Source organism: Trachypithecus francoisi, unplaced genomic scaffold (genome assembly GCF_009764315.1).
Source record: "Trachypithecus francoisi isolate TF-2019V2 unplaced genomic scaffold, Tfra_2.0 Lachesis_group20, whole genome shotgun sequence".
Classification (NCBI taxonomy): domain Eukaryota; kingdom Metazoa; phylum Chordata; class Mammalia; order Primates; family Cercopithecidae; genus Trachypithecus; species Trachypithecus francoisi.
Window position 1 is genome coordinate 39,030,704 of NW_022681466.1, and position 23,157 is coordinate 39,053,860.

General features: G+C 45.1%; 2 protein-coding genes across 4 annotated transcripts in view; one reads left to right on the forward strand and one right to left on the reverse strand.

The window, feature by feature from the left end:
- Nucleotides 1–5,504: 5,504 nt before the first annotated feature.
- The window catches only part of KPNA2 (karyopherin subunit alpha 2), a 147,051-nt gene continuing 129,398 nt past the window's right edge, over nucleotides 5,505–23,157 (reverse strand). The window contains exons 1-11 of one of the 3 annotated variants that reach the window (XM_033183870.1): nucleotides 19,370–19,681; nucleotides 18,008–18,105; nucleotides 17,721–17,858; nucleotides 13,844–13,932; nucleotides 11,389–11,657; nucleotides 11,051–11,145; nucleotides 10,687–10,950; nucleotides 9,973–10,206; nucleotides 9,542–9,724; nucleotides 7,666–7,841; nucleotides 5,505–5,849 (exon numbers count right to left, since the gene is read on the reverse strand). In XM_033183870.1, coding sequence (XP_033039761.1) covers nucleotides 7,818–7,841; nucleotides 9,542–9,724; nucleotides 9,973–10,206; nucleotides 10,687–10,950; nucleotides 11,051–11,145; nucleotides 11,389–11,657; nucleotides 13,844–13,932; nucleotides 17,721–17,858; nucleotides 18,008–18,082 — 1,371 coding nt within the window. In that variant the 5' untranslated portion in view covers nucleotides 18,083–18,105; nucleotides 19,370–19,681 and the 3' untranslated portion in view covers nucleotides 5,505–5,849; nucleotides 7,666–7,817. Of the gene's footprint in view, nucleotides 5,850–7,293; nucleotides 7,434–7,665; nucleotides 7,842–9,541; nucleotides 9,725–9,972; nucleotides 10,207–10,686; nucleotides 10,951–11,050; nucleotides 11,146–11,388; nucleotides 11,658–13,843; nucleotides 13,933–17,720; nucleotides 17,859–18,007; nucleotides 18,106–19,369; nucleotides 19,682–23,157 lie in introns of those variants that run through there. The other 2 variants (XM_033183871.1, XM_033183872.1) reach the window with 2 other exon arrangements.
- Nucleotides 6,262–7,461, forward strand: LOC117066555 (U5 small nuclear ribonucleoprotein 200 kDa helicase-like; the record flags this gene model as incomplete). The annotated part of the gene is made up of 1 exon (XM_033181942.1): nucleotides 6,262–7,461. A coding segment is annotated over one exon (909 nt), but the record flags the coding sequence as incomplete, so codon positions are not given.

A 23,157-nucleotide genomic window follows, 5' to 3' on the forward strand; every position in this document is an offset into this window, starting at 1 on the left:
GGGAGGCTGAGGTGGGAGAATTGCTTGAACCTGGGAGATAGAGGTTGCACTGAGCCAAGACTTCACCACAGCACTCCAGCCTGGGCAACAGAGTGAGACTTCATCTCAAAAGAAACAAAAAAAGCCGGGCGCGGTGGCTCACACCTGTAATCCCAGCACTTTGGGAGGCCGAGGCAGGTGGATCACCAGGTCAGGAGATCGAGACCATCCTGGCTAACACGGTGAAACCCCATCTCCACTAAAAATACAAAAATGAGCCAAGTGCGGTGGTGGCGCCTGTGGTCCCAGCTACTCGGGAGGCTGAGGCAGGAGAATGGCGGGAACTCGGGAGGCACAGCTTGCAGTGAGCCGAGATCGCGCCACTCACTCCAGCCTGGGCGACAGAGCGAGACTCCGTCTCACAAAAAAAAAAGAAAAAAGAAAAAAGAAAAGAAATGGAAAGGAACTATACCTGAAGCTTGTAATATTTTGAAGGTAGCTCTACCTTTGAGAACCTAATTTTCCCCAGGCTATGATCCCCTTTCTTTGAAAAGCACCCACATGTATTTAACAGTAAACTTTGCATACAGTTTCAGATGTTCAGGAGCCCCGTAACCTATCTTGGATCTCAGGTTACACAGGTTAAGAATTCTTATTCATGCCAAAATATACAATCCATGGTAGAATTTTAGGTTATTATTTTAATCTTTGTGGTATTGTTTTTCAAATTTTCTAAAATTAAGATTATTTCTGTAACTAGGAAAATACATTTTAAAGAGTTACCAGGAAGAAAAGAAAGAGAAAAGGAAGAAAGAGGAAGGAAGGAAGGAAGAAAGGCAGGAAGGAAGGGAGGGAGGGAAGGAAGAAGGAAGGAAGAAGGAAGGAGGGAGGGAGGGGAGAGAGAAGGAGAGAAAAAAGAAAGAGAAAGAGAAGGAAGGAAGGAAGGAAGGAGGGAAGGAGGGAAAGAGAGAGAAAGTAAAGAAAATGAATTAGCTTTGTGTTCCCTAAGTTAATCTTTGCTGAGTGGCTGAGATGTTGGTTGAAAGGATGGGGAAGAACAGAGTAGGGCGACAGTCATTGGTCACCTACAACTGTAGTCTAAGCCAAAGGGTTGAAAGCGACCATCTTGGCCGGGCGTGGTGTCTCATGTCTGTAATCCCAGCACTTTGGGAGGCCCAGGTGGGCGGATCACCTGAGGTCGGGAGTGTGAGACCAGCCTGACCAACATGGAGAAATCCCCATCTCTACTGAAAATACAAAATTAGCCAGATGTGGTGGCGCATGCCTGTAATCCCAGCTACTCGGGAGGCTGAGGCAGGATAATCTCCTGAACCTGGGAGGCGGAGCTTGCAGTGAGCTGAGATCACGCCATTGCACTCCAGCCTGGGTAACAAGAACGAAACTCCATCTCAAAAAAAAAAAGAAAAAAAGACCATCTCATTTACACGTTTTTCTACATTTCTCCTGTATTTCAACAGTTTTGCTTTTAAAATATGTATTTTTTGCAGCCACAATCAGGAGATGCCTTCTGGGTATCATACTTTGACCATTAACTTGAATTTTGAATTTATTCAAAGTTTTCTTATTTATCCAATCTTTCCTCATATTCCCTTGTTTTTATGGATAAGCTTCCAATATTTCTGCCTAAACTTGTTCAAGTTCTAAACATGAGTTTCTTCATAGTAGAAAATATGGCTTTGTGGTTGCTGTCTCAACAGTCAAGTGTTCGCTCATTTAAGAAACTTCATTAACACTAGTATTGGGGCCTATCAGGTATTGATACTGACAAGCTTCCATTACCAAGTTGGACTTGGGTGGTTCAGTCCTGTTTTCATGGCCAATGAGAAGTGAGGTGAGGAGGTGCTCCAATTATTCTGTCCAATAGAATTAAGAGAAAGGGAACCAGTGGGCACAGGAAGACAGCTGGACCTCTCACTGGGATACTGCAAAGGCTAGGAACAGCCAGTCTAGAAACTTAGTCATAGTGGGCCCTCCTTGAGCCAGTTCCACTGTTCAGAGAGCTATGCCAAGCCCCTAAAAGACCTAAAGACTGACAAAACATTTGACTTTTCGGTAGAATCCTATCATTAGGTCAATCCAGTATGGTGATCTTGTTTTTACTTGTATCTGACTGACAAGGGGAAAAAAAGAGGCCGGGTGCGGTGGCTCAAGCCTGTAATCCCAGCACTTTGGGAGGCCGAGACGGGTGGATCACAAGGTCAGGAGATCAAGACCATCCTGGCTAACACGGTGAAACCCCGTCTCTACTAAAAAATACAAAAAACTAGCCGGGCCAGGTGGCGGGCGCCTGTAGTCCCAGCTACTCGGGAGGCTGAGTCAGGAGAATGGCGTAAACCCCGGAGGCGGAGCTTGCAGTGAGCTGAGATCCGGCCACTGCACTCCAGCCTGGGCCACAGAGCGAGACCCCGTCTCAAAAAAAAAAAAGAAAAAGAAAAAAAGAGAAGAGTACTAATAAACTTAGCCTAGACGGTAAAATATATCAAAATAAGGGTCTATGTAAGAACAAACAGAAATCTTTGGTGTTAAAAGGTTGGAGGCAGCCAGGTGCAGTGCCTCATGCCTCTAATCCCAGCACTTTGGGAAGCTGAGGCAGGAGAGCTTGAGGCCAGGAATTTGAGACAAGCCTGGGCAACACAGCAAGACTGTTTCTTCAGTAACTATGGCTATTCCCAACAAACAAAAAGTTTTGAATAGCTGTAATACTTATCTGGGATATTTCTATTATGTAGGAATTAGTATCTATACTTTTCTTATGCCAGGCACTTAGCTGCCCCACCAAAAGGTCTTTCACTGACATAATAAAGAGGCAGGATTTGAATTCAGACAGATCTGACTCTTAAATACTAGTCCAAGCCGGGCACGGTGGCTCAAGCCTGTAATCCCAGCACTTTGGGAGGCCGAGACGGGCGGATCACAAGGTCAGGAGATTGAGACCATCTTGGCTAACACGGTGAAACCCCGTCTCTACTAACAATACAAAAAACTAGCCAGGTGAGGTGGCGGGCGCCTGTAGTCCCAGCTACTCGGGAGGCTGAGGCAGGAGAATGGCGTAAACCCGGGAGGCGGAGCTTGCAGTGAGCTGAGATCCGGCCACTGCACTCCAGCTCGGGCGACAGAGCAAGACTCCGTCTCAAAAAAAATAAAAAATAGCCGGGCGCGGTGGCTCAAGCCTGTAATCCCAGCACTTTGGGAGGCCGAGACGGGCGGATCACGAGGTCAGGAGATCGAGACCATCCTGGCTAACATGGTGAAACCCCGTCTCTACTAAAAAATACAAAAAAAACTAGCCGGGCGACGTGGCGGGCGCCTGTAGTCCCAGCTGCTCGGGAGGCTGAGGCAGGAGAATGGCGTAAACCCGGGAGGCGGAGCTTGCAGTGAGCTGAGACCCGGCCACTGCACTCCAGCCTGGGCGGCAGAGCAAGACTCCGTCTCAAAAAAAAATAAAAAATAAAAAAAAATAAAAAATAAAAAATACTAGTCCATTTCACTGCACCATGCTACCTCCCACAACTAGGATGGGAAAAGACATTTACAATTGTGAAAAGCCTGGAATGCATGAACTGATCAGTTTAAGAGGGTTCGATGCATACACCTCCTACACAGTGTTATGAAACTGTCCCAAATATTTAGGAGGAACTGGGTGTTTACAGACACGAGAATTAGCTTTCAAACTAGGCCAAAAACATGTCGTTTAACATACAAGTGCTCAACATTAAATTGTACTTCCACCCTCAAAAAACCCTAGTTGATAGCTTGGGTGTTTCTTATCATCTTTATTAGCTGGGGTTATGAAACTTAAATGGGTGATGTTGCTGAAACATTTTTCTCGAACACTTTCCCATGCGGAGTTAGAGGGAGGCTGCATGATTTGGCCGGGTTTTCTTCATCACAAATTAGGTCAACAGCCCAATCCCAAAAGAAAGCACCATTAATGAAATGACATGTTTCAAGGGCTTTCCAAAATCAGTCCATGGGGTTTTGGCAAGCTCCAGCAAGGGTGGAGAGGGAAAAGGACAGCCAGGTGTTAATGGCCTTCCAAACTTGGGTCCTGTATCTGACAAGGTTTCCAATGTCTCATAGGAACAAAACTGACTTTGCTGTTACTGCTGTTACGCAATTAAAGAGGCCAAATGCTGAAATAAAAATCTTACTCAACAACGAGAATTTACAATAACAAAAAATTATCCTGAGCTTTCTCTTCAGTGATGATGCAGCCACAGATGAGAGGAAAAAAAAAATCAACATTAGGAAACAGAATGTTGATTTCCTTTGTTCTAAAAATAATCAAGTAGCTTATTTTTAGCCAAAATGCAATATAGCAATGAATCAATACTTTGTGAAATGTTTCACGCTGATATCAAATCTTTTAATGTTACCCTTTTAAGATTATTTCAACAAGCAAAATAAGTGTGAGCAGTTTTTACTGTTAATTGCCAAATAGGTTTAGGACTATTACCTTTCCTCCCTTGCTTACAACAAAAACAAACACAAAAATGAAAGTTATAGGTAAAGATATATTATTTATCAAAGTTTTTTTTTTTTTTTTTTTTTTGAGACAGAGGCTCACTACTGTCACCAAGGCTGGAGTGCAGAGGCGCAATCTCGGCTCACTGCCACCTCCACCTCCCGAGTTCAAGCAATTCTCCTGCCTCAGCCTCCCGAGTAGCTAGGATGACAGGGTCCCGGCACCATACCTGTAATCCCAGCTAATTTTTTGTACTTTTTAGTAGAGACAGGGTTTCGCCTGAGCGACAGAGACTCTTATCTCAAAAAGAATGTTGTCTATCAACCTACACTGTACAGGAGCCCTTGGGAATTGCATTTTTTTTTTTTTTTTTTTTTTTTTTTAAGATGGAGTCTCGCTCTGTGGCCCAGGCTGGAGTGCAGTGGCCGGATCTCAGCTCACTGCAAGCTCCGCCTCCCGGGTTCACGCCATTCTCCTACCTCAGCCTCCCGAGTAGCTGGGACTACAGGCGCCCGCCACCGCGCCCGGCTAGTTTTTTGTATTTTTTAGTAGAGACGGGGTTTCACCGGGTTAGCCAGGATGGTCTCGATCTCCTGACCTTGTGATCCGCCCGTCTCGGCCTCCCAAAGTGCTGGGATTACAGGCTTGAGCCACCGCGCCGGGCCGGGAATTGCATTTTTTAAAAAGACACAAGGTGGACCCTCACGCCCCTCATCAACTAAACAGAACTGGGTACTTTCCCAGGTGAGGCCCATGTGCAGCCATGATTGACCTTGGAATCCCATTCAGCCTTGAAGTTTAGGAGGAATTAATTCTGCTTGTAGCTCCAGGAGAGATTTATGATTAAATTTAAGGTGTTTAGCCCATCTCCCTGGCCAAGGAGACTTAAGGAGACACTGGCTGAGGGTTTCTAGAAAATGTTATTCATTCTTCTGTAAAAACTGCAGCCAGGACTACTCTGGTTCATCACACCAATTCGGATGGGTTACCTTTCACCAGAGACATTAAAGGCTCCAAATTAGAAAGCCACACACAGGCATGGTGAAGTAAAGAAAAGGGTGGACTTTAATGTTTATTTACAGGACGCTGCAAGATATGAAATTCCACATAGAAATAAGAAACCTAGTCAGAGGACAAGCTTCATATAGTATGTACAGTTGGAACTGTTCAAGTATAGTTTCAGTGTAAAAAGTGCTACAATAACAAACCACATTTAAAAAGAGTTCTTAGTAGAGAAACAATAAGACAAAATACCATGGTACACAACAAATGTATGCCTCAGCTACGTGATCTAAAAGGTAAAGGTCCCAGGAGCCGCATCCTGAACTTGGAAGGTGTAGCCTTCAGAGGTAGTTTCCGGCACAACGTTTTGATCTTCCTCTTCCTGGAAATATATTACAAAAAGAATGTAAGTATTCCAAGCAGCAGCCTACCTGGGAGTCTCTATTTAATCTCTAGGTCTTGATCTGCATATTACACCTTTAATCCTGTATGATCTTCTAGTATTTGAAATGGGGAGGGAGGGTCTCTGAAACTTTGCCAATTCCTGAGTGCCTGGGAGTTGCGGGGACCGGGGATAAGGAATGCTACTACAGTCACAGAAACAGGCCGAGATTTTTTTCTTCCCCAACTGTCACTTTTCAATAGGAAAAGACTGTATTAGGCCCAGAGCACGGCGGTGGGTTTGGCCTACTTCTCTATCACCTCCTACAATGACACCCACTAACTTACCCTCCAGATAGTCTAAGATTCTCAAGGCTATCCATTTGAAACCAATCTGGTGACTTTTAAAATCTCACCTCAATGCCAAGACCAAGGTTCGAGGGCTTATTGAGATCATCTCCAATGCAGCAGAGTACGAGAACATTCCCATCTGGCACCATGAAGACAACTTCCTGAGGCAGTTGGCTCAGAAGGTCCCCCACAAGCTGAATAACCCTAAGTTCAATGATCCACACATCAAGGCCAACTTGCTCCTGCAGGCTCTCCTGTCCCGCACGCAGCTGAGTGCTGAGTTGCAGTCAGATATGGAGGAAATCCTTAGTAAGGCAATCCGACTTATCCAGGCCTGCGTGGATGTCCTCTCCCGCAATGGGTGGCTCAGCTCTGCTGTGGCAGCTTTGGAACTGGCCCAGATGGTCACTCAAGCCATGTGGTCCCAGGACTCATACCTGAAGCAGCTGCCACACTTCACCTCTGAGCATATCAAACGTTGCACAGACAAGGGAGTGGAGAGTGTTTTCGACATTATGGAGATGGAGGATGAAGAATGGAACGCATTGCTTCAGCTGACTGACAACCAGATTACAGATGTGGCTCGCTTTTGTAACCGCTACCCTAATATCGAACTATCTTATGAGGTGGCAGATAAGGACAGCATCCGCAGTGGCAGGCCAGTGATGGTGCTGGTGCAGCTGCAGCGAGAGGAGGAAGTCACAGGCCCCGTCATTGTGCCTCTCTTCCCACAGAAACGTGAAGATGGCTGGTGGGTGGTGATTGGAGACACCAAGTCCAGTAGCCTCATCTCCATCAAGAGGCTGGCCCTGCAGCAGAAGGCCAAGGTGAAGTTGGACTTTGTGGCCCCAGCCACTGGTGCCCACAACTACACTCTGTACTTCATGAGTGACGCTTACATGGGATGTGACCAGGAGTACAAATTCAGTGTGGATGTGAAAGAAGCCGAGATGGACAGTGATTCAGACTGAGTCCTGAGGCATTTACTCTTGGGTAAAGGAGAGTTGAGCCTGAATTAGGAATGTGTACATTGTAAGGATCCTGGTGGTTATGGGGACCAGGTCTGTGGGCCCGACATCTGGCCAGCCAGGCCTAGTGCTGTCCCCGCCCACCTCCACTTCCTTTTTCCTTGTTCACACTCTGGATCCAGTGACAGCAGGGGTCATGGGTCAAGCATAAATCATATATAGCATTTTCAGGCATGTTACTGGTAGTTCCTTTTGAGTCTGACATTCTAATAAAGTAATTTGTAGAAACCAAAACATAAAAAATAAAAAGATTTTATTACTATCAAGCCAAACATCAGAGGGGCAAATAAATACATTATGTCCTATGCACACTGATATTTTACTATATTTAACAAAGATATGAGACTTATTTTAAGAAGTATGAGGGGGAAAAAAAGGCTCATGGACTTGACTTTAGATGTTTCCAAGTTGTTATTAATATTACCATGCATTACTCACCTCTACACAGAAATACTTCTCAATTAAGCTTAACGAAGCCTTATATACAGACTCATTTTCATGGTTTTGTAGGGCTTCAATTTTGTCTAAGCCTCCACACTCTTCAATCATTATACTAAGTTCAATAATTATACTAAGTTTCTCAGTTTCACCTAGTTTCTCAGTTTCTCAGCAGCCTAAAAAAAAAAAAAAATTCCAAGTTTACTGGTGTATACTCTGAATGTTTTAATGAAGAAAACATTGAAAATTTTGAATTTTGATATGTCAGGCAGAAATAAACACCTTAACAGTTCCTTCATCAAGCATATCATAGTTTTATGTCCATTTTATATTTTGTTGAAACTCAATGTGATTGGATCTATACCTGCTTTTAGCACTACTTCAACTGGAGCCAAAGATCTTACAATCAATAGCTCTCAACCTTTTCTATGTATCAAAATCACGTGGGCAACTTTTAAAACACACTACATTCCAGTCCAACTGGTCTGCTATGGGAACAGGGGCTTATTGTTCTGTAAAAAATCCTTTATCATCACAAGGTGTAGTCAAGGTGTCAAAGGTAAAGATGGCCTGTGGAGTGCTAAACTAAATGTCTGACCAGAATGTGTGTTGGTATTAAGGATTTATTGGGCATATGGAATGGTATGTAGGTTAGTTTCTCTTTAAATTTTCAACTTTTAAGAGACACATAAATATCTATAGATGAAATAACAGATTTGCTTCAAAGTAACTTACAGGATTAGATGAGGGGAAGAATAAATACTGGCCACATATTGACAAATTATTTATACACAGTGACAAATATGCCAGCATCCATTATTGTAGGCTCGACTTTTTTTTTTTTTTTTTGAGACAAGAGTTTCACTCTTGTTGCCCAGGTTGGAGTGCAATGGCACGATCTTGGCTCACTGCAACTTCTGCCTCCCAGGTTCAAGTGATTCTCCTGCCTCAGCTCCCGAGCAGCTGGAATTACAGGCGACTGCCACCACATCCGGCTCATTTTTTGTATTGTTAGTAGAGATGGGGTTTCACTATGTTGGCCAGGCTGGTCTCAAACTCCTGACCTCGTGATCTGCCCACCTCAGCCTCCCAAAGTGCTGGGATTACAGGTGTGAGCCACCGCGCCCAGCCTGTAGACTCAACTTCTATATGTAAAAATCTCTAGAATCTAAAGTTGATCAGTAGGACTTACCTACCACCAATCACTATGACAAAGTGCCATATGCTGGTATGCCTGGATCAATTAGGGACAGAACCAGAAGAGAAATATAATTCAAATTTTTTTTTTTCTGAGACAGTTTCACTCTTCTGCCCAGGCTGGAGTGAAGTGACACGATTTTGACCCACTGCAACCTCTACCCCCCTGCCCAGAGTTCAAGCGATTCTCCTGCCTCAGCTTCCCGAGAAGCTGGGATTATAGGCGCCCACCACCACACATGGCTAATTTTTGTATTTTTAGTAGAGACAGGGTTTCGCTATGTTGGCCAGGCTGGTCTCGAACTCCTGACCTCAGGTGATCCACCCTCCTCGGCCTCCCAAAGTGCTGGGATTACAGGCATGAGCCACTGCGCCAAGTCATTCAAATTTAATTTCACCAAAATTCAGTAGAAAATTGGGACATTAAATCAACCAAGTGAACAGGTGTGATGAGTCCACATAAGCGCCCGACTTCGATTCAGGTCCCATCATCCACTTGTCATCTCTTTGATAATGCCTGCCACATTTTTAATCAAAGGTGTGGCCCACCTAAACAGGCTTTCCGAATCTTTGGCTTACTAGTGAGTAAACTTACAACAGCTGCCCTCTCCCAGGTCTAAATAGTAAACTGATTATTATCAAGTTCACACTCAAACAAAGCCACCTAGATAGGACTTACCTGAAAGATATTTGAAATGGCATCCAGGATAACCAGAATAATCTTGGTATCTTTTGCAGTTAAGAGGTTCATCAACGGTTCTATTATGCCACAGTGAACGAGGTACACAATCTGCTCAACTGTTCCACCACTAGTATAGTTGGTCACGGCCCATACAGCCTCCTTTTGTGTCTTAAAATCTGCCTATTAAACATAAGGAAATGGTTTTATTTCAGAAAGTCGCACAAATAAGATTCCAAGAGTACTTTTTCACAAAAACAATGACTGAAAGGACCAAGGTTCTATCCAACCTTAAGTGAAAGGGGTTCCTGGGTATTTTTCAGCAAAGGACTCCAAGTAGAACCCAAGATTCTTGCACGTAAAGAAGCTTATCAAGCAGAGCTTTCTATAAATACTAAAAATGACTTGATTAAATCCTAAGACTTCGTTACCTTAGAGAGAACACTGACAAGGAATGGGACTAATCCATGATTCACAACTTGCTGTATCTGGTCCTGACGGCCAGCTGTGATGTTTGACATTGTCCATGTAGCTTCCTTCTGAATGTTAGTTTTGGGGTTGGTGAGCAGGCTGGGAAAGACAGCGAGTGCTCCTGCATCAATTACAACCTGAGTCTGTTCATCTGTACCAGTGACAATATTCCCTATGGCTCTTAGGGCAGGAGTCTGGAAAAAAAAAAAAAAGTTGATGCTGGTTTTCTTCCCAGCACTTCAGAAATTCTGTACCCTAAAAATTTTAACAAGAGGTCCATCATGGCCTGAAATAGGTAATATTTCAATATTAGTATCAACTGATAACGATTTTTTTTTTTGAGAGACAGGAGTCTTGCTCTTGTCACCCAGGCTGTAGTGCACGATCTCGACTCACTGCAGCCTCTGCCTCCCAGATTCAAGCAATTCTCCTACCTTAGCCTCCCAAGTAGTTGGGATTACAGACACGTGCCACCACATCCAGATAATTGCTTTGTATTTTTAGTAGAGATGGGCTTTCCCCATGTTGGCCAGGCTGGTCTCTAACTCCTGACCTCAGGTGATCCACCCGCCTTGGTCTCCCAAAGTGCTGGGATTATACAGGTGTGAGCCACCGTACCCAGCCCTGATCATGCTTCTTATACTTATGTCCTAATCTACAAGTAAATAACTTACCACAATCGGCAATTCAGAAGCTCCTAGAAGCTTCACAAGTTGGGGCACAACTCCTGTTTTCACGACCATGTCAATTCGTTCATTCGGACCGTCAGTAAGGTAGGAAATAGCCCAGCAGGTATCCGCTAATACTTCTGGGTCATCATGATGCAGGAGCCGAACTAAGGTAGGAAGAATCTGCTCAACAGCATCTATCGGGGGTGCAGGATTCTTGTTGCGGCAAAGATTTGAAAGTGTCCAGGTAAGATTACGTAAGTAGCCACACTAGGGGAAAAAAAATAGGCAATGAGAGGTTCTGTCTTTTGAGAAGATGGGGGAAATTAGAATGAAGAAGTGAGTAACTTTATTCATGGTAGTAACTTACTGCTAAAGATGACATATCAGGAACCGCAAGGAGAGCCAGCAGCGGGTCAACCGCACCATACTTAATAACCAAGTCTCGGAACACTGAGCCGTCACCTGAAAAAAAAGGCAAGATTAATTTTATTACCTTGTCCAACACCATTAACGTTCAGTGACTGAATGCACCAGCAAAAACTCCCAAACGTACTTAGATGCCCCTCTGCTGCCTTTGTAAAGACAACACTTTCATTCCTAATAACGGCTTGAAAGCAAGCTCAAAACTTGACGAAGTCGTTGTTACTTTCTTCCAACTCATTACGCTTAGATACATTCAGTCAAAAGAACTTCATGTCCAAGTACCTGCAATGTTTCCTAGAGCCCAGACGGCTTGTTCACTGATGTGAGCATGGGGAGATGCCAACAGAGAGATGAATGCTGGGATGGCACCTCCATCTACCACAGCCTTGGTCTGTTCTGATGTCCCAGAAGCAATGTTTGTGAGTGCCCAAGCAGACTCAAACTGAATGGGACTACAATCAGTTCTGCCCAAGAAGGACACAAATTTTGGAATCAAACCAGCCCGGATTATGTTGTCTATGGGGGGCTGTTTTTCTCTAGAAAGTAGTTTCCTAAAGGGGAACAAAAAGAGAAATAAAAGTTGAAAGTGGTTAACAAAAGGAGTTTGCGTAAAAACCAATTTAAAATGCAATTCAACAGTTTAGAACTTCAGACAACCTTTTAAGTAAATCAGTAAGGCCGGGCACAGTGGCTCAAGCCTGTAATCCCAGCACTTTGGGAGGCCGAGACGGGCGGATCATGAGGTCAGGAGATCGAGACCATCCTGGCTAACACGGTGAAACCTCGTCTCTACTAAAAATACAAAAAAACTAGCCGGGCGAGGTGGCAGGCGCCTGTAGTCCCAGCTACTCGGGAGGCTGAGGCAGGAGAATGGCGTAAACCCGGAGGCGGAGCTTGCAGTGAGCTGAGATCCGGCCACTGCACTCCAGCCCGGGCGACAGAGTGAGACTCTGCCTCAAAAAAAAAAAAAAAAAAGTAAATCACTAAATGCAGAGACATTCTGGAACCTAAGAGACGCTGAACAGATTACCTGTATGGTGCTATATATGCGGTATAATTAACTACCATTTTTCCAAAAATTAATGTAGCTTACCCTCCTCTCCATCCCTGCAGAAATCTATAGATCTTGTCACTTTTTAAAAAAACTTTTGACATTCTGACAGGGTTATACTCCCATGGTTAACTGAATTTGTTCTCCCTGATAGTTGTGGTTAAGCACATTTTTATTTTTTGAGAAGGAGTCTCGCTCTGTCGCCCAGGCTGGAGTGCAGTGGCCGGATCTCAGCTCACTGCAAGCTCCGCCTCCCGGGTTTACGCCATTCTCCTGCCTCAGCCTCCCGAGCAGCTGGGACTACAGGCGCCCACCACCGCACCCGGCTAGTTTTTTGTATTTTTTAGTAGAGACAGGGTTTCACCGTGTTAGCCAGGATGGTCTCGATCTCCTGATCTCGTGATCCACCCGTCTCGGCCTCCCAAAGTGATGGGATTACAGGCTTGAGCCACCATACCCGGCTACATTTTATTTTTTGAGACAAGATCTCACTCCACCCAGGCTAGAGTGCAGTGCCATGATCACAGCCCACTGCAGCCTCAACCTCCTGGGCTCAAGTGATCCTCCCACCTCAGCCTCTTTAGTAGTAGCTGGGACAAGTGCGCACCACCACACCCAGGTAATTTTATTTATTTATTTTCTGAGACAGAGTGTTGCTCTGTCGCCAGGCTGAAGTGCAGTGGCAAGATCTCAGCTCACTGCAACCTCCGCCTCCTGGGTTCAAGTGATTATTGTGCCTGGGTCTCCCGAGTACCTAAGATTACAGGCACGTGTCACCACATCCAACTAATAATTTTTTTTGTAGAAATGGGGTCTCACCATATTGCCCAGGCTGGTCTCAAACTCCTGGGCCCAGCCTAGAACTTTTTAATGATAATTTACCATTGAAATTTGTTCTTCTGCACACTGTCAAGCTACAGAACTTTTTTTTTTTTGAGATGGAGTCTCGCTCTGTCACCCAGGCTGGAGTGCAGTGGCGCCATCTCAGCTCACTGCAAGCTCCGCCTCCCGGGTTTACGCCCTTCTCCTGCCTCAGCCTCCCCAGCAGCTGGGACTACAGGTGCCCACTGCCACACCCGGCTAATTTTTTTGTATTTTTAGTAGAGACGGGGTTTCACGGTGTTAGCCAGGATGGTCTCGATCTCCTGACCTTGTGATCCGCCCACCTCGGCCTCCCAAAGTGCTGAGATTACAGGCGTGAGCCACCACACCCAGCCAAGGCTACAGAACTTATTAATCCTTTCTATTATATCATAAATATCTGTGTATGGTGGGAGGTAAAGGTCAAATTATACTTATCTCCTAAATGGATCTATCATTCTAAATGCATGTCTCAATCCCACTTACTATTTATTTCTTCCTTTCCCCACCAGTGACCTGAAACATTACTTTGGTAAAAATTTTATGGGCAGGTGCAATGGCACACACCTATGATCCCAGCACTTCAGGAGGCTGAGGTGACAGGATTGCTTGAACCCAGGCATTCGAGACCAGCCTGGGCAAAACAGCAAGGCCCCTTTCTCAAAAAAATTAATAAATAAAAAATACTATTTGGCGTATGGATGGCTGGCCTAATCTTTCCTTACACACTATCTGTCCCTTCCTGCCCCCACTAAAAAAAAAAAAAAAAAAAAATCTAAAAATCTGAATTTCTTGGGCTACCCACGCTATTGCAGACAGACTTACCTGGCAGCTTGAGTAGCTTGGAGCTGATTTTCCACATTGCTGCTATTTATGCCTTTGACAATGTCATCAACAGACCAATTTACAGTACCCTAGAAGAAAAGTGAAAGTTTGCACATTATCATTAAGATTAAATACAAACAATAAAATCCACACTTACTTGTGTAAACATCATTAGGCTTATATAGCCAGCTACTACATATTTAGCCCTACATTTAATTTTGCCTGTTAAATATTCATTATTTTATATGTAGAACAGTTTCCAAACTCGGTGTCATGACTCACTAGAGTCTCAAGTTATGGAGTATCCAACTGTTTTGTCGCTAACAAAGGGAGCTTTGAACCATTTAAAAAATGAACTAGGCCAGGCATGGTGGCTCACACCTGTAAGCCTAGCACTCTGGAAGGCTCAGGAGGGAGGATGGTTTGCGCTCAGGTGAGACGACCTCCCCACGACAAAAAAAAAAAAAAAAAAAATCCAGGCATGGTGGTGTTTGCCTGTCACCATACAAGACCAAAGATTATTTCTTCATTAGTCTCAATCACTTGCATTCAGATATACTTTGAGGGAGAAAGAATGAAGTTATAGGCAACGTTCTGAGGATTTTCTTTTTTTGAGATGGAGTTTCACTCATTCCCCAGGCTGGAGTGCAGTGGTACGATCTTGGCTCACCACAACCTCCACCTCCTGGGTTCAAGCGATTCTCTTGCCTCAGCCTCCTGAGTACCTGGGATTACAGGCATGCGCCACCATGCCCAACTAATTTTTTTTGTATTTTTAGTAGAGACAGGGTTTCTCCATGTTAGGCTGGTCTTGAACTGCCAACCTTAGGTGATCCACCCGCCTGGGCCTCCCAAAGTGCTAGGATTACAGGCGTGACCCACCACGCCTGGCCAAGGATTTTCATATCTAATTTTATAATCTGTGTATTTCCATGGTTGAGTGTTGTTGCAAATATAAATGTTTTATGTTCAGCTGGGCGAAGTGGCTCATGCCTGTAATCCCAGCACTTTGGGAGGCCGAGGTGGGTGGATCACCTGAGGTCAGGAGTTCAAGACCAGACTGGGAAACATGGTGAATCCCCATGTCTACTAAAAATGCAAAAATTAGCTAGACATGGTGGTGATCCCCTGTAATCCTAGCTACTTGGGAGGTTGAGGCAGGAGGGTCACTTGAACCCAGGAGATGGAGGCTGCAGTCAGCCGAGATCGCACCACTGCACTCCAGCCTGGGTAACCGCTCAAGACCCATTCCCCGACCCCCACAAAAAAAAAAAGTTTTATGTTGTGAATCACAGTAGAAAGGAGGTTTGAGAACCAGTGCTACCCATAATTCAAAAAGACAGTATCCCTGTCTCTCCAGGAGCCTGACGCCTCACAGAGGGAAAGTGACAAGCAGACAAACAGCGTAAAACAAGTGGTACATAGATGGGCTACACAGCATTTACTTCCCATTTTGGGTGCAGAACCAAGGAGCTAGAGAATCCTGAGAAAGAAGTGTCTTTCCTGCTAGGCTAAGGAGTGCTATAAGGAGATGAGCTTTGAGTATTAGTACCCTAGATATAGAACATAGCTAGTATTCAATTAAAAAAAAAAAAAGATAAATGTGGAGTGCTAAAGGAAGCATAATGTGGCTGGGCGTGGTGGCTCACACCTGTAATCTCAGAACTTTGGGAGGCCGAGGCAGGCAGATCACCTGAGGTCAGGGGTTAGAGACTAGCCTGACCAACATGGCAAAACCCCGTCTCTACTGGAAAAAAACAAAAATTAGCTGGGCATGGTGGTACGTGCCTATAATCCCAACTACTCCGGAGGTTGAGGCACGAGTATCGCTTGAACCCAGGAGGCAGATGTTGTGGTGAGCCGAGATGGTGCCTTGCACTCCTGCCTGGGCAACAAAGCAAGGCTTCATCTTAAGAAAAAAAAAAAGGAAGCATATTGTGAGAAAAAGATGTAGGAAAGTGCCCAGATGAAAGATAAATTTGAAAATCTAAGATAGGTCTACTTTATGGAAGACCTTCATGGAGTAGGGATTTTTATTTTTACAAACAGGGTCTCACCGTCACCCAGCACAGAGTGCAGTAGTGCAATCACAGCTCACTGCAACCTCAAAATCCTGGCAAATGAGCCTTCTGTCTCAGCCCCCTGAATACCTAGGAGTAAAGGCCAGTGCCACCATGCCCAGCTAACTTTATTTTTTATAGAGACAAGGTCTTGCTATGTTGCCTAGGCTGGACTCAAACTCCTGGCCTCCAGTGATCCTCCCATTTCAGCTTCCCAAAGTGTTGGCATGAACAGGCATGAACCACCATGCCCAGCTGGAATATGAATTTTTTTATTTTTATTTTTTTCCTTGATTGTTGCCCAGGCTGGAGTGCAATGGGACGATCTTGGCTCACTGCAACCTCCGCCTCCCAGGTTCAAGCAATTTGGAGTATGGATTTTGAGAGAAAACACATGTCTAAAGCAGTACTTTAGGAAAAATTTCAGGAAAATATTATATTGGCACAGAAAGGAGGAAATGATAAATTCGGAGGCTACCGTAAATATTTCAGAAGGAAAGTCCTGAACAAAGCTGGTGACAAATACAAAAAAAGAGAGAATACCAAAAAAGGCAGACATAAACCAAAAACGGGCAGGGCCTAGTGGCTCACGCCTGTAATCCCAGCACTTTGGAAGGCCAAGGCAGGCATATCACGAGGTCAGGAGTTCAAGACTAGCATGGCCAACATGGCGAAACCCTGCTTCTACTAAAAATACAAAAACAGGGCCGGGCGCGGTGGCTCAAGCCTGTAATCCCAGCACTTTGGGAGGCCGAGTCGGGTGGATCACGAGGTCAGGAGATCGAGACCATCCTGGCTAACACGGTGAAACCCCGTCTCTACTAAAAATACAAAAAACTAGCCGGGCGAGGTGGTGGGCGCCTGTAGTCCCAGCTACTTGGGAGGCTGACGCAAGAGACTGGCATGAACCTGGGAGGTGGAGCTTGCAGTGAGCCGAGATCCGGCCACAGCACTCCAGCCTGGGCGACAGAGCGAGACTCCGTCTCAAAAAAAAAAAAAAAAAAAAAAAAAAAAAAAAAAATACAAAAACAGGCCGGGCAGTGGCTCACGCCTGTGATCCCAGCACTTTGGGAGGCTGAGGCGGGTGGATCACGAGGTCAGGAGATCAAGACCTTCCTGGCTAACACGATGAAACCCCGTTTCTACTAAAAATACAAAAAAATTAGCTGGACAGGGTGGTAGGTGCCTGTAGTCCCAGCTACTTGGGAGGCTGACGCAAGAGACTGGCATGAACCTGGGAGGTGGAGCTTGCAGTGAGCTGAGATCACACCACTGTACTCTAGCCTGGGCGACAGAGAGAAACTAAAAAATACAAACAAAAAAAAAATACAAAAACTAGTCAAGCATGGTGGTGCGTGCCCGTAATCCCAGCTACTCAGGAGGCTGTGGCAGGAGAACTGCTTGAACCCAGGAGTCAGAGGTTGCTGTGAGCCGAGACTGTGCCACTGCAGTCCAGCCTGAGCAATAAAGCGAGACTCCGTCTCGGAAAAAAAAACAAAAGAAATAAACCAGAAACTGGTTGGCTCTGGACACAGTGGTCAGGTCAAGATACCCAGTTAGTAGCTAGAAATGCAGGGAAGTCTGAAGGAAGGTCAGAGCTAAAGGAAGATCCTAAATCAGCTTCAGTGGATTATGGAAGGCAGGAGGGAAGACAATTACTAATTGCGAACAGAGAAAAAGATCTTCACAGATAGGTACAACCATAAGACTAGAACAACTATAAGACTAGAAATGTTAAGTTTACTTGAATTTCTAAGAAAAGTTCCTACTGATTTTCTGGATTTCATGTAACTCATACACTAAAATACATTTTTTACCTGGTTGTTGCGGTTTTCCTGCAGCGGAGAAGTAGCATCATCAGGAAATGAGCTTACGTTTCTCCTCTTCAGCATCTGGTCATCCTTCTTAGCTTTCCTCAGCTCCACATTGACCTCTATTCTGCGACGCCTCATTTCCTTGAGAAAAGATAACATGCCGTTTCACCTATCACATCAGTTTTTGTTGCTAAGTGAGGGTATTTTTAAAAAGATCCCTAAGTTTTCACCCCTTTCCAAATGTCCTCCCATTTAAACAGCACCACAGGAAAGCAACAGAAGGTACTCACTGTACTGTCTTTTCCCTTGTTCTTGAATCTGTGAAGACGGGGAGCTGGTGTATTAGCATTCTCGTTGGTGGACATGGTTATGAGACAAAGGGAGAAAGCTAAAAGGTGAGGAAGAGAAAAAATATTTCCTTTATCATTTTCCTTTGTCAATAATAGTACCAAATAAGAATGGAATTATCAAGCATCTACTGAATCCACACCTGTATACTAGAGGAGGGATCACCATGTTTTCAGTACTAAGAAATAGCTTTACCCAAAAGGGAACTGTCCCCCCTTCCCTCTGAAGGGCTGAGACTTCCTGGAGAGGGCTGTCCATCAGAAATAGAATGCAAGCTATATAAATTCAAACTTCCTAGTAGCCATACTTTTTAGAAGGCGAAAAGAAACAAGTGAAACTAATTTCAATAATTTTACTTAACCCAACATATCCAAATAGTATTTCAATATGTTAGCAATATATAAAATAACTGACATCTTTTACATTCTTTTTCCATACCCCATCTTTGAAGTCTTTTGTGTACCTTAAGCTTACAGAGTATTTCAATTTGGACTAGCCACGTGTGTCCACCGTTTCTGACAGCCTGACTCGATACTCCAGAGTCCCTAATAGTTAATCCAAGGCAAAGTAGGGGAACCAAGTTAACTTACAGCTAAAAATTATGTGCCAGGGCAATAAATTCAGATTCTCAGGAGGCTCTCACTACTTTACTGTCTTTACTTGGCCAAAATAGGTGCAGATTCGAAAACTAAATAAAAATTTGCTTCATCATTACATTATGGTCAACATTAAAAATGCAGTGCCGCATGTCGCATATTTGATTTGCATTTCCAGAGACTAGGAGTGAATGCACTTAATTAGGACGACATCAGCTGTGCGTCATTCAGAAGACGACGAAAGTCAAAGCCCTCCTTACAATTTGCTATCTTTGCTTTCATTACGCTCGCCTACGACTTGGTGGCACAGCCACCCCGGGGCCTAAGTGTCAGAGACGGTGCTCCCAACTGCCACCCCCAGCCCCTGCCCCTACGTCGGGGAAGATGCAACGAGAAAGCGGGAGGCGAGGCCAGGACCGCCACGAGCCCTCCCGGGACATTCGCCCTCAGGCCTGGCTCGCTCCGATTCTCCCGGCCGCGACGCGTTATGGTCTCCGCCGCCGTTTGAAGAGCGTCGGCGCCTAAACCCGCAGACCCCGCGAAACTCAGCCGCCTGGTCAATGAACCAGTCGCCCCCGAGGCCTAGTCAACGCGGAGGCTGAGCCAGGCTCGGCGTGGACCCGGGGCCTCCCTCCCCCCATCCAAAGGCGAACGCCGCCCGCGGACAAGCCGTTAGCGCTCCGGCCGGGCCGCCGCCTGAGTCTGTACCTGCGAAGCGGGCTCGGGCTTCCACGGGAGGCGAAGCGGGGAAATCAGCGGCTGTGGGACGGCTGCGCTCAAAGGGTGCACCTCGACTCAGCTCAAAGACCGTGTGGCTCGTGCAGCCGGCCGGCGCGATTTAAATTTCCCGGTGACTCCGCATTCCGATTGGCTGGTTCGAGCCCAAGCTGTGTGCCCATTGGTGGATTTGAAAAACACGTTAAGAGAGGAGGGAGTCATAGGGCTTAGGGGCGAGTGGGATGGGGGGGAAAAAAAAAAAAAAAAAAGGAGGATGGCATCGCGAGATGAGGGAGCGGCCGGGCGGTCCCCGAGCGCCTGGCGGGGCGGAGCGGGAGGACTCTAGATCCCGTCAAGCAACGCGAAGGGGCGGTCCCCTGGGCCGTTCGTGTTTCCACGGGGTTGAAGCGCGCATGGTCCCTCGGCGTTTTCCTGGGCGACAGCCTTAAACAAATACGGCAAAATGATTCTCAAAGTCATTATTTTAAAAAAAGCTTTGTTGTTGATCTTCATGAAAATTAAAAAATGATAATTAGTAAATAAGTAATCTTTATAGAAAGACATATTGCTTTGCGTTTTTTTCCTGTTATGACATCCGAAGAACTTGGCAGGGGTTTCTGGCCACTATGGGAGGGAAGAGGGAAGGTTATATTTTTTAGTTTAGTTTTTTTTTTTTAATTGCGTGTGTAAAAGACTGTATAGAAGCCGCAAATATGGTAACAAAAGGTTTATTATTCCTGTTTCTCCAAACACTCAAGTTTTGTATTTTTAAATAATTTCAAATGCAGCAGAATTGCAAATCCTTATCCAGATTTGCCAAATGTTAACATTTTGCCACATTTGCTACTGCTGTCTCTATACATATATATGTATACATATGCACGTGTGTGCCTATGTGTGATTTTAATATGTTACTTTTTGAAACATTTGAGAGTTTCAGAATCATGTCCTTTTTCCTCTGTTTCACGGTGTATCTCCTAAGAAAAGACATTCTCTTATATAACCACACTGCAGTCGTCAAATTCAGAAAAACTGAAATTTCATGCTGTTGTTTAGTATGTAGTCTGTGTTCAAGTTTTGTCAACTGTTCCAGTAACATTCTATGCTCGTTACACATTTCTGAATTTTGCATTTTTTGCCATATGCTCAAACGAACAAAGATGGTCAACAGAGCATCAGGATTATGGGCCATTTTTGTTTCTGCAATTTTTTTGTGTTCTAAAAGATTACATTTTAGAAAAGTTGTCCGGGTTTATTTCTTACTATAAATAAATTCAAACATCAAATCTGTCCATTCTTGCAAGCAATAATGCCAGCCTCATTCATTGTATAGCAGCCAGAGTTCATAAAGGGTTGTACCTACTCTTAATCAGCATAATCCCATCCCCCTAAATGCAAGAATGTGGAAGGAATTCACCCCTAAACCAATCACTGTGAGGCATTCTCTCAGCTACTGAGAATGGTTCAGGGGCAGGCACATGACCTAAATTCATCCAGTTGGACAGCCTGTGCCTTTTGTTTACTGGTTGGAGGTAGGAAAGCAGCCTCTGTTCTTCTGAACTGAGGGATGTGAGTCCTAGAAATCTGAATAAGAAAACTAGGGAAACCTTGAGAAGTCTGACCCGCTCTATCTCTGAAGGTTTGCAATTATGAGATCCGATACACATTTCTTTTGTATTGTCAAGTTGAGTTTCTTCTCTTTTTTTTTTTCTTTTTATTTCTTGTCTTTGAGACAGGATCTGGCTCTGTCACCCAGGCTGGAGTGGAGTGGCACGATCTCGGCTCACTGCGACCTCTGCCTCCTGGGCTGAAACCATCCTCCCACCTCAGCCTCCCAAATAGCTGGGACTACAGGTACACACCACCACGTCCAGCTAATGTTTGTATTTTTTGTAAAGACAGGGTTTCACTATTTTGCCCAAGCTGGTCTTGAACTCCTGAGCTCAAGCAATCCACCCACCTTCGCCTCCCAAAGTGCTGGGATTACAAGCCTGAGCCACCATACCAAGCCAAGCTGAGTTTCTTTTGCTTGAAAATACTGACTACTATGTGTCCGGAAGTGTTCTGAGTGTTTACCATGTATTAATACACTTGATCTTCACAACTGTGAGGTAGTACTGTTATTTGCTCTATTTCATAAAAGACAGCACTGAATCACAAGTGTTTATGTAACTTGTCCAGGGTCACACAGCCAGTAAATGGCAAAGACAGGATTCAGCTGTAAGCAGTCTGGTTCCAGGATCTGTATTCTGAACCACTATTCTGTACTTGCACCTAAAAACAACCTGAAACAGAAGTATGATGCCCAAAATTGCCTTTGAAAGATACGATATAGTTGGACGCGGTGGCTCACACCTGTAATCCTAGCACTTTGGGAGGCTGAGATGGGCAGATGACCTGAGATCAGGAGTTCGAGACCAGCCTGGCCAACACAGGGAAACCTCGTCTCTACTAAAAATACAGAAAATTAGCTGGGCGTGGTGGCGGTCACCTGTAACCCCAGCTATTTGGGAGGCCGAGGCAGGAGAATCGCTTGAACCTGGGACGCAGAGGTTGCAGTGAGCCAAGATTGTGCCATTGTGCTCCAGCCTGGGCAACAAGAGCGAAACTCCATTTCAAAAAAAAAGAAGACTAGCCTGTCCAACGTGGCAAAAACCTGTCTCTACTAAAAATACAAAAAATTAGGCAGGCGTGGTAGCACATATCTGTGGTCCCAGCTACTTGGGAGGCTGAGGTACAAGAATCGCTTAAACCTGGGAGGTAGAGGTTGCAGTGAGCCAAGATGACGCCACTGCACTCCCACCCAGGTGACAGTGTAAGACTCCGTCGCCAAAAAAAAAAAAGAAAAAGACCTATCACTTACAACCAAGTTTTAGCTGATGTATTAGTCCACTAGCATAGTCTGCTTAGGTTACCATAACAAAGTACTACAGGCTGGAAGGCTTAAATAACAAACATTTATTTTTCTCACATTTCTGGATCACAAAATCTGAAATAAGGGTGCCAGAGTGGTCAGTTTCCAGGAAGGGCCCCCTCTTTGGAGTCCAGATGACCATCGTCTCATTGTGTGCTAGCATGATCTCTTCATTTTATTTTATTTATTTATTTATTTATTTATTTATTTTTGAGATGGAGTCTCGCTCTGTCGCCCAGGCTGGAGTGCAGTGGCCGGTTCTCAGCTCACTGCAAGCTCCGCCTCCCGGGTTTACACCATTCTCCTGCCTCAGCCTCCGGAGTAGCTGGGACTACAGGCGCCTGCCACCTCGCCCGGCTAGTTTTTTGTATTTTTTTTAGTAGAGACGGGGTTTCACCGTGTTAGCCAGGATGATCTCGATCTCCTGACCTCGTGATCCACCCGTCTCGGCCTCCCAAAGTGCTGGGATTACAGGCTTGAGCCACCGTGCCCGGCCGATCTCTTCATTTTAGCACAGAGGAGTGAGAGTGAAAGCTCTCTGGTGTCTCTTCTTCTTTTTTTTTTTTTTTTTAGACAGAGTCTCACCCTGTCACCCAGGCTGGAGTGCAATGGCACGATCCTGGCTCACTGCAACCTCCGTTTCCTGGTTTCAAGCGATTATCCTGCCTCAGCCTCCCAAGTAATTGGGATTACAAGTGCATGCCACCACATCTGGCTCATTTTTGTATTTTTAGTACAGATGGGATTTCACCATGTTAGCCAAGCTGGTCTCGAACTCCTGACCTCCTGATCCGCCCACCTCAGCCTCCCAAAGTGCTGGGATTACAGGCGTGAGTCACTGCGGCTGGCCTGGTGTCTCTTCTTA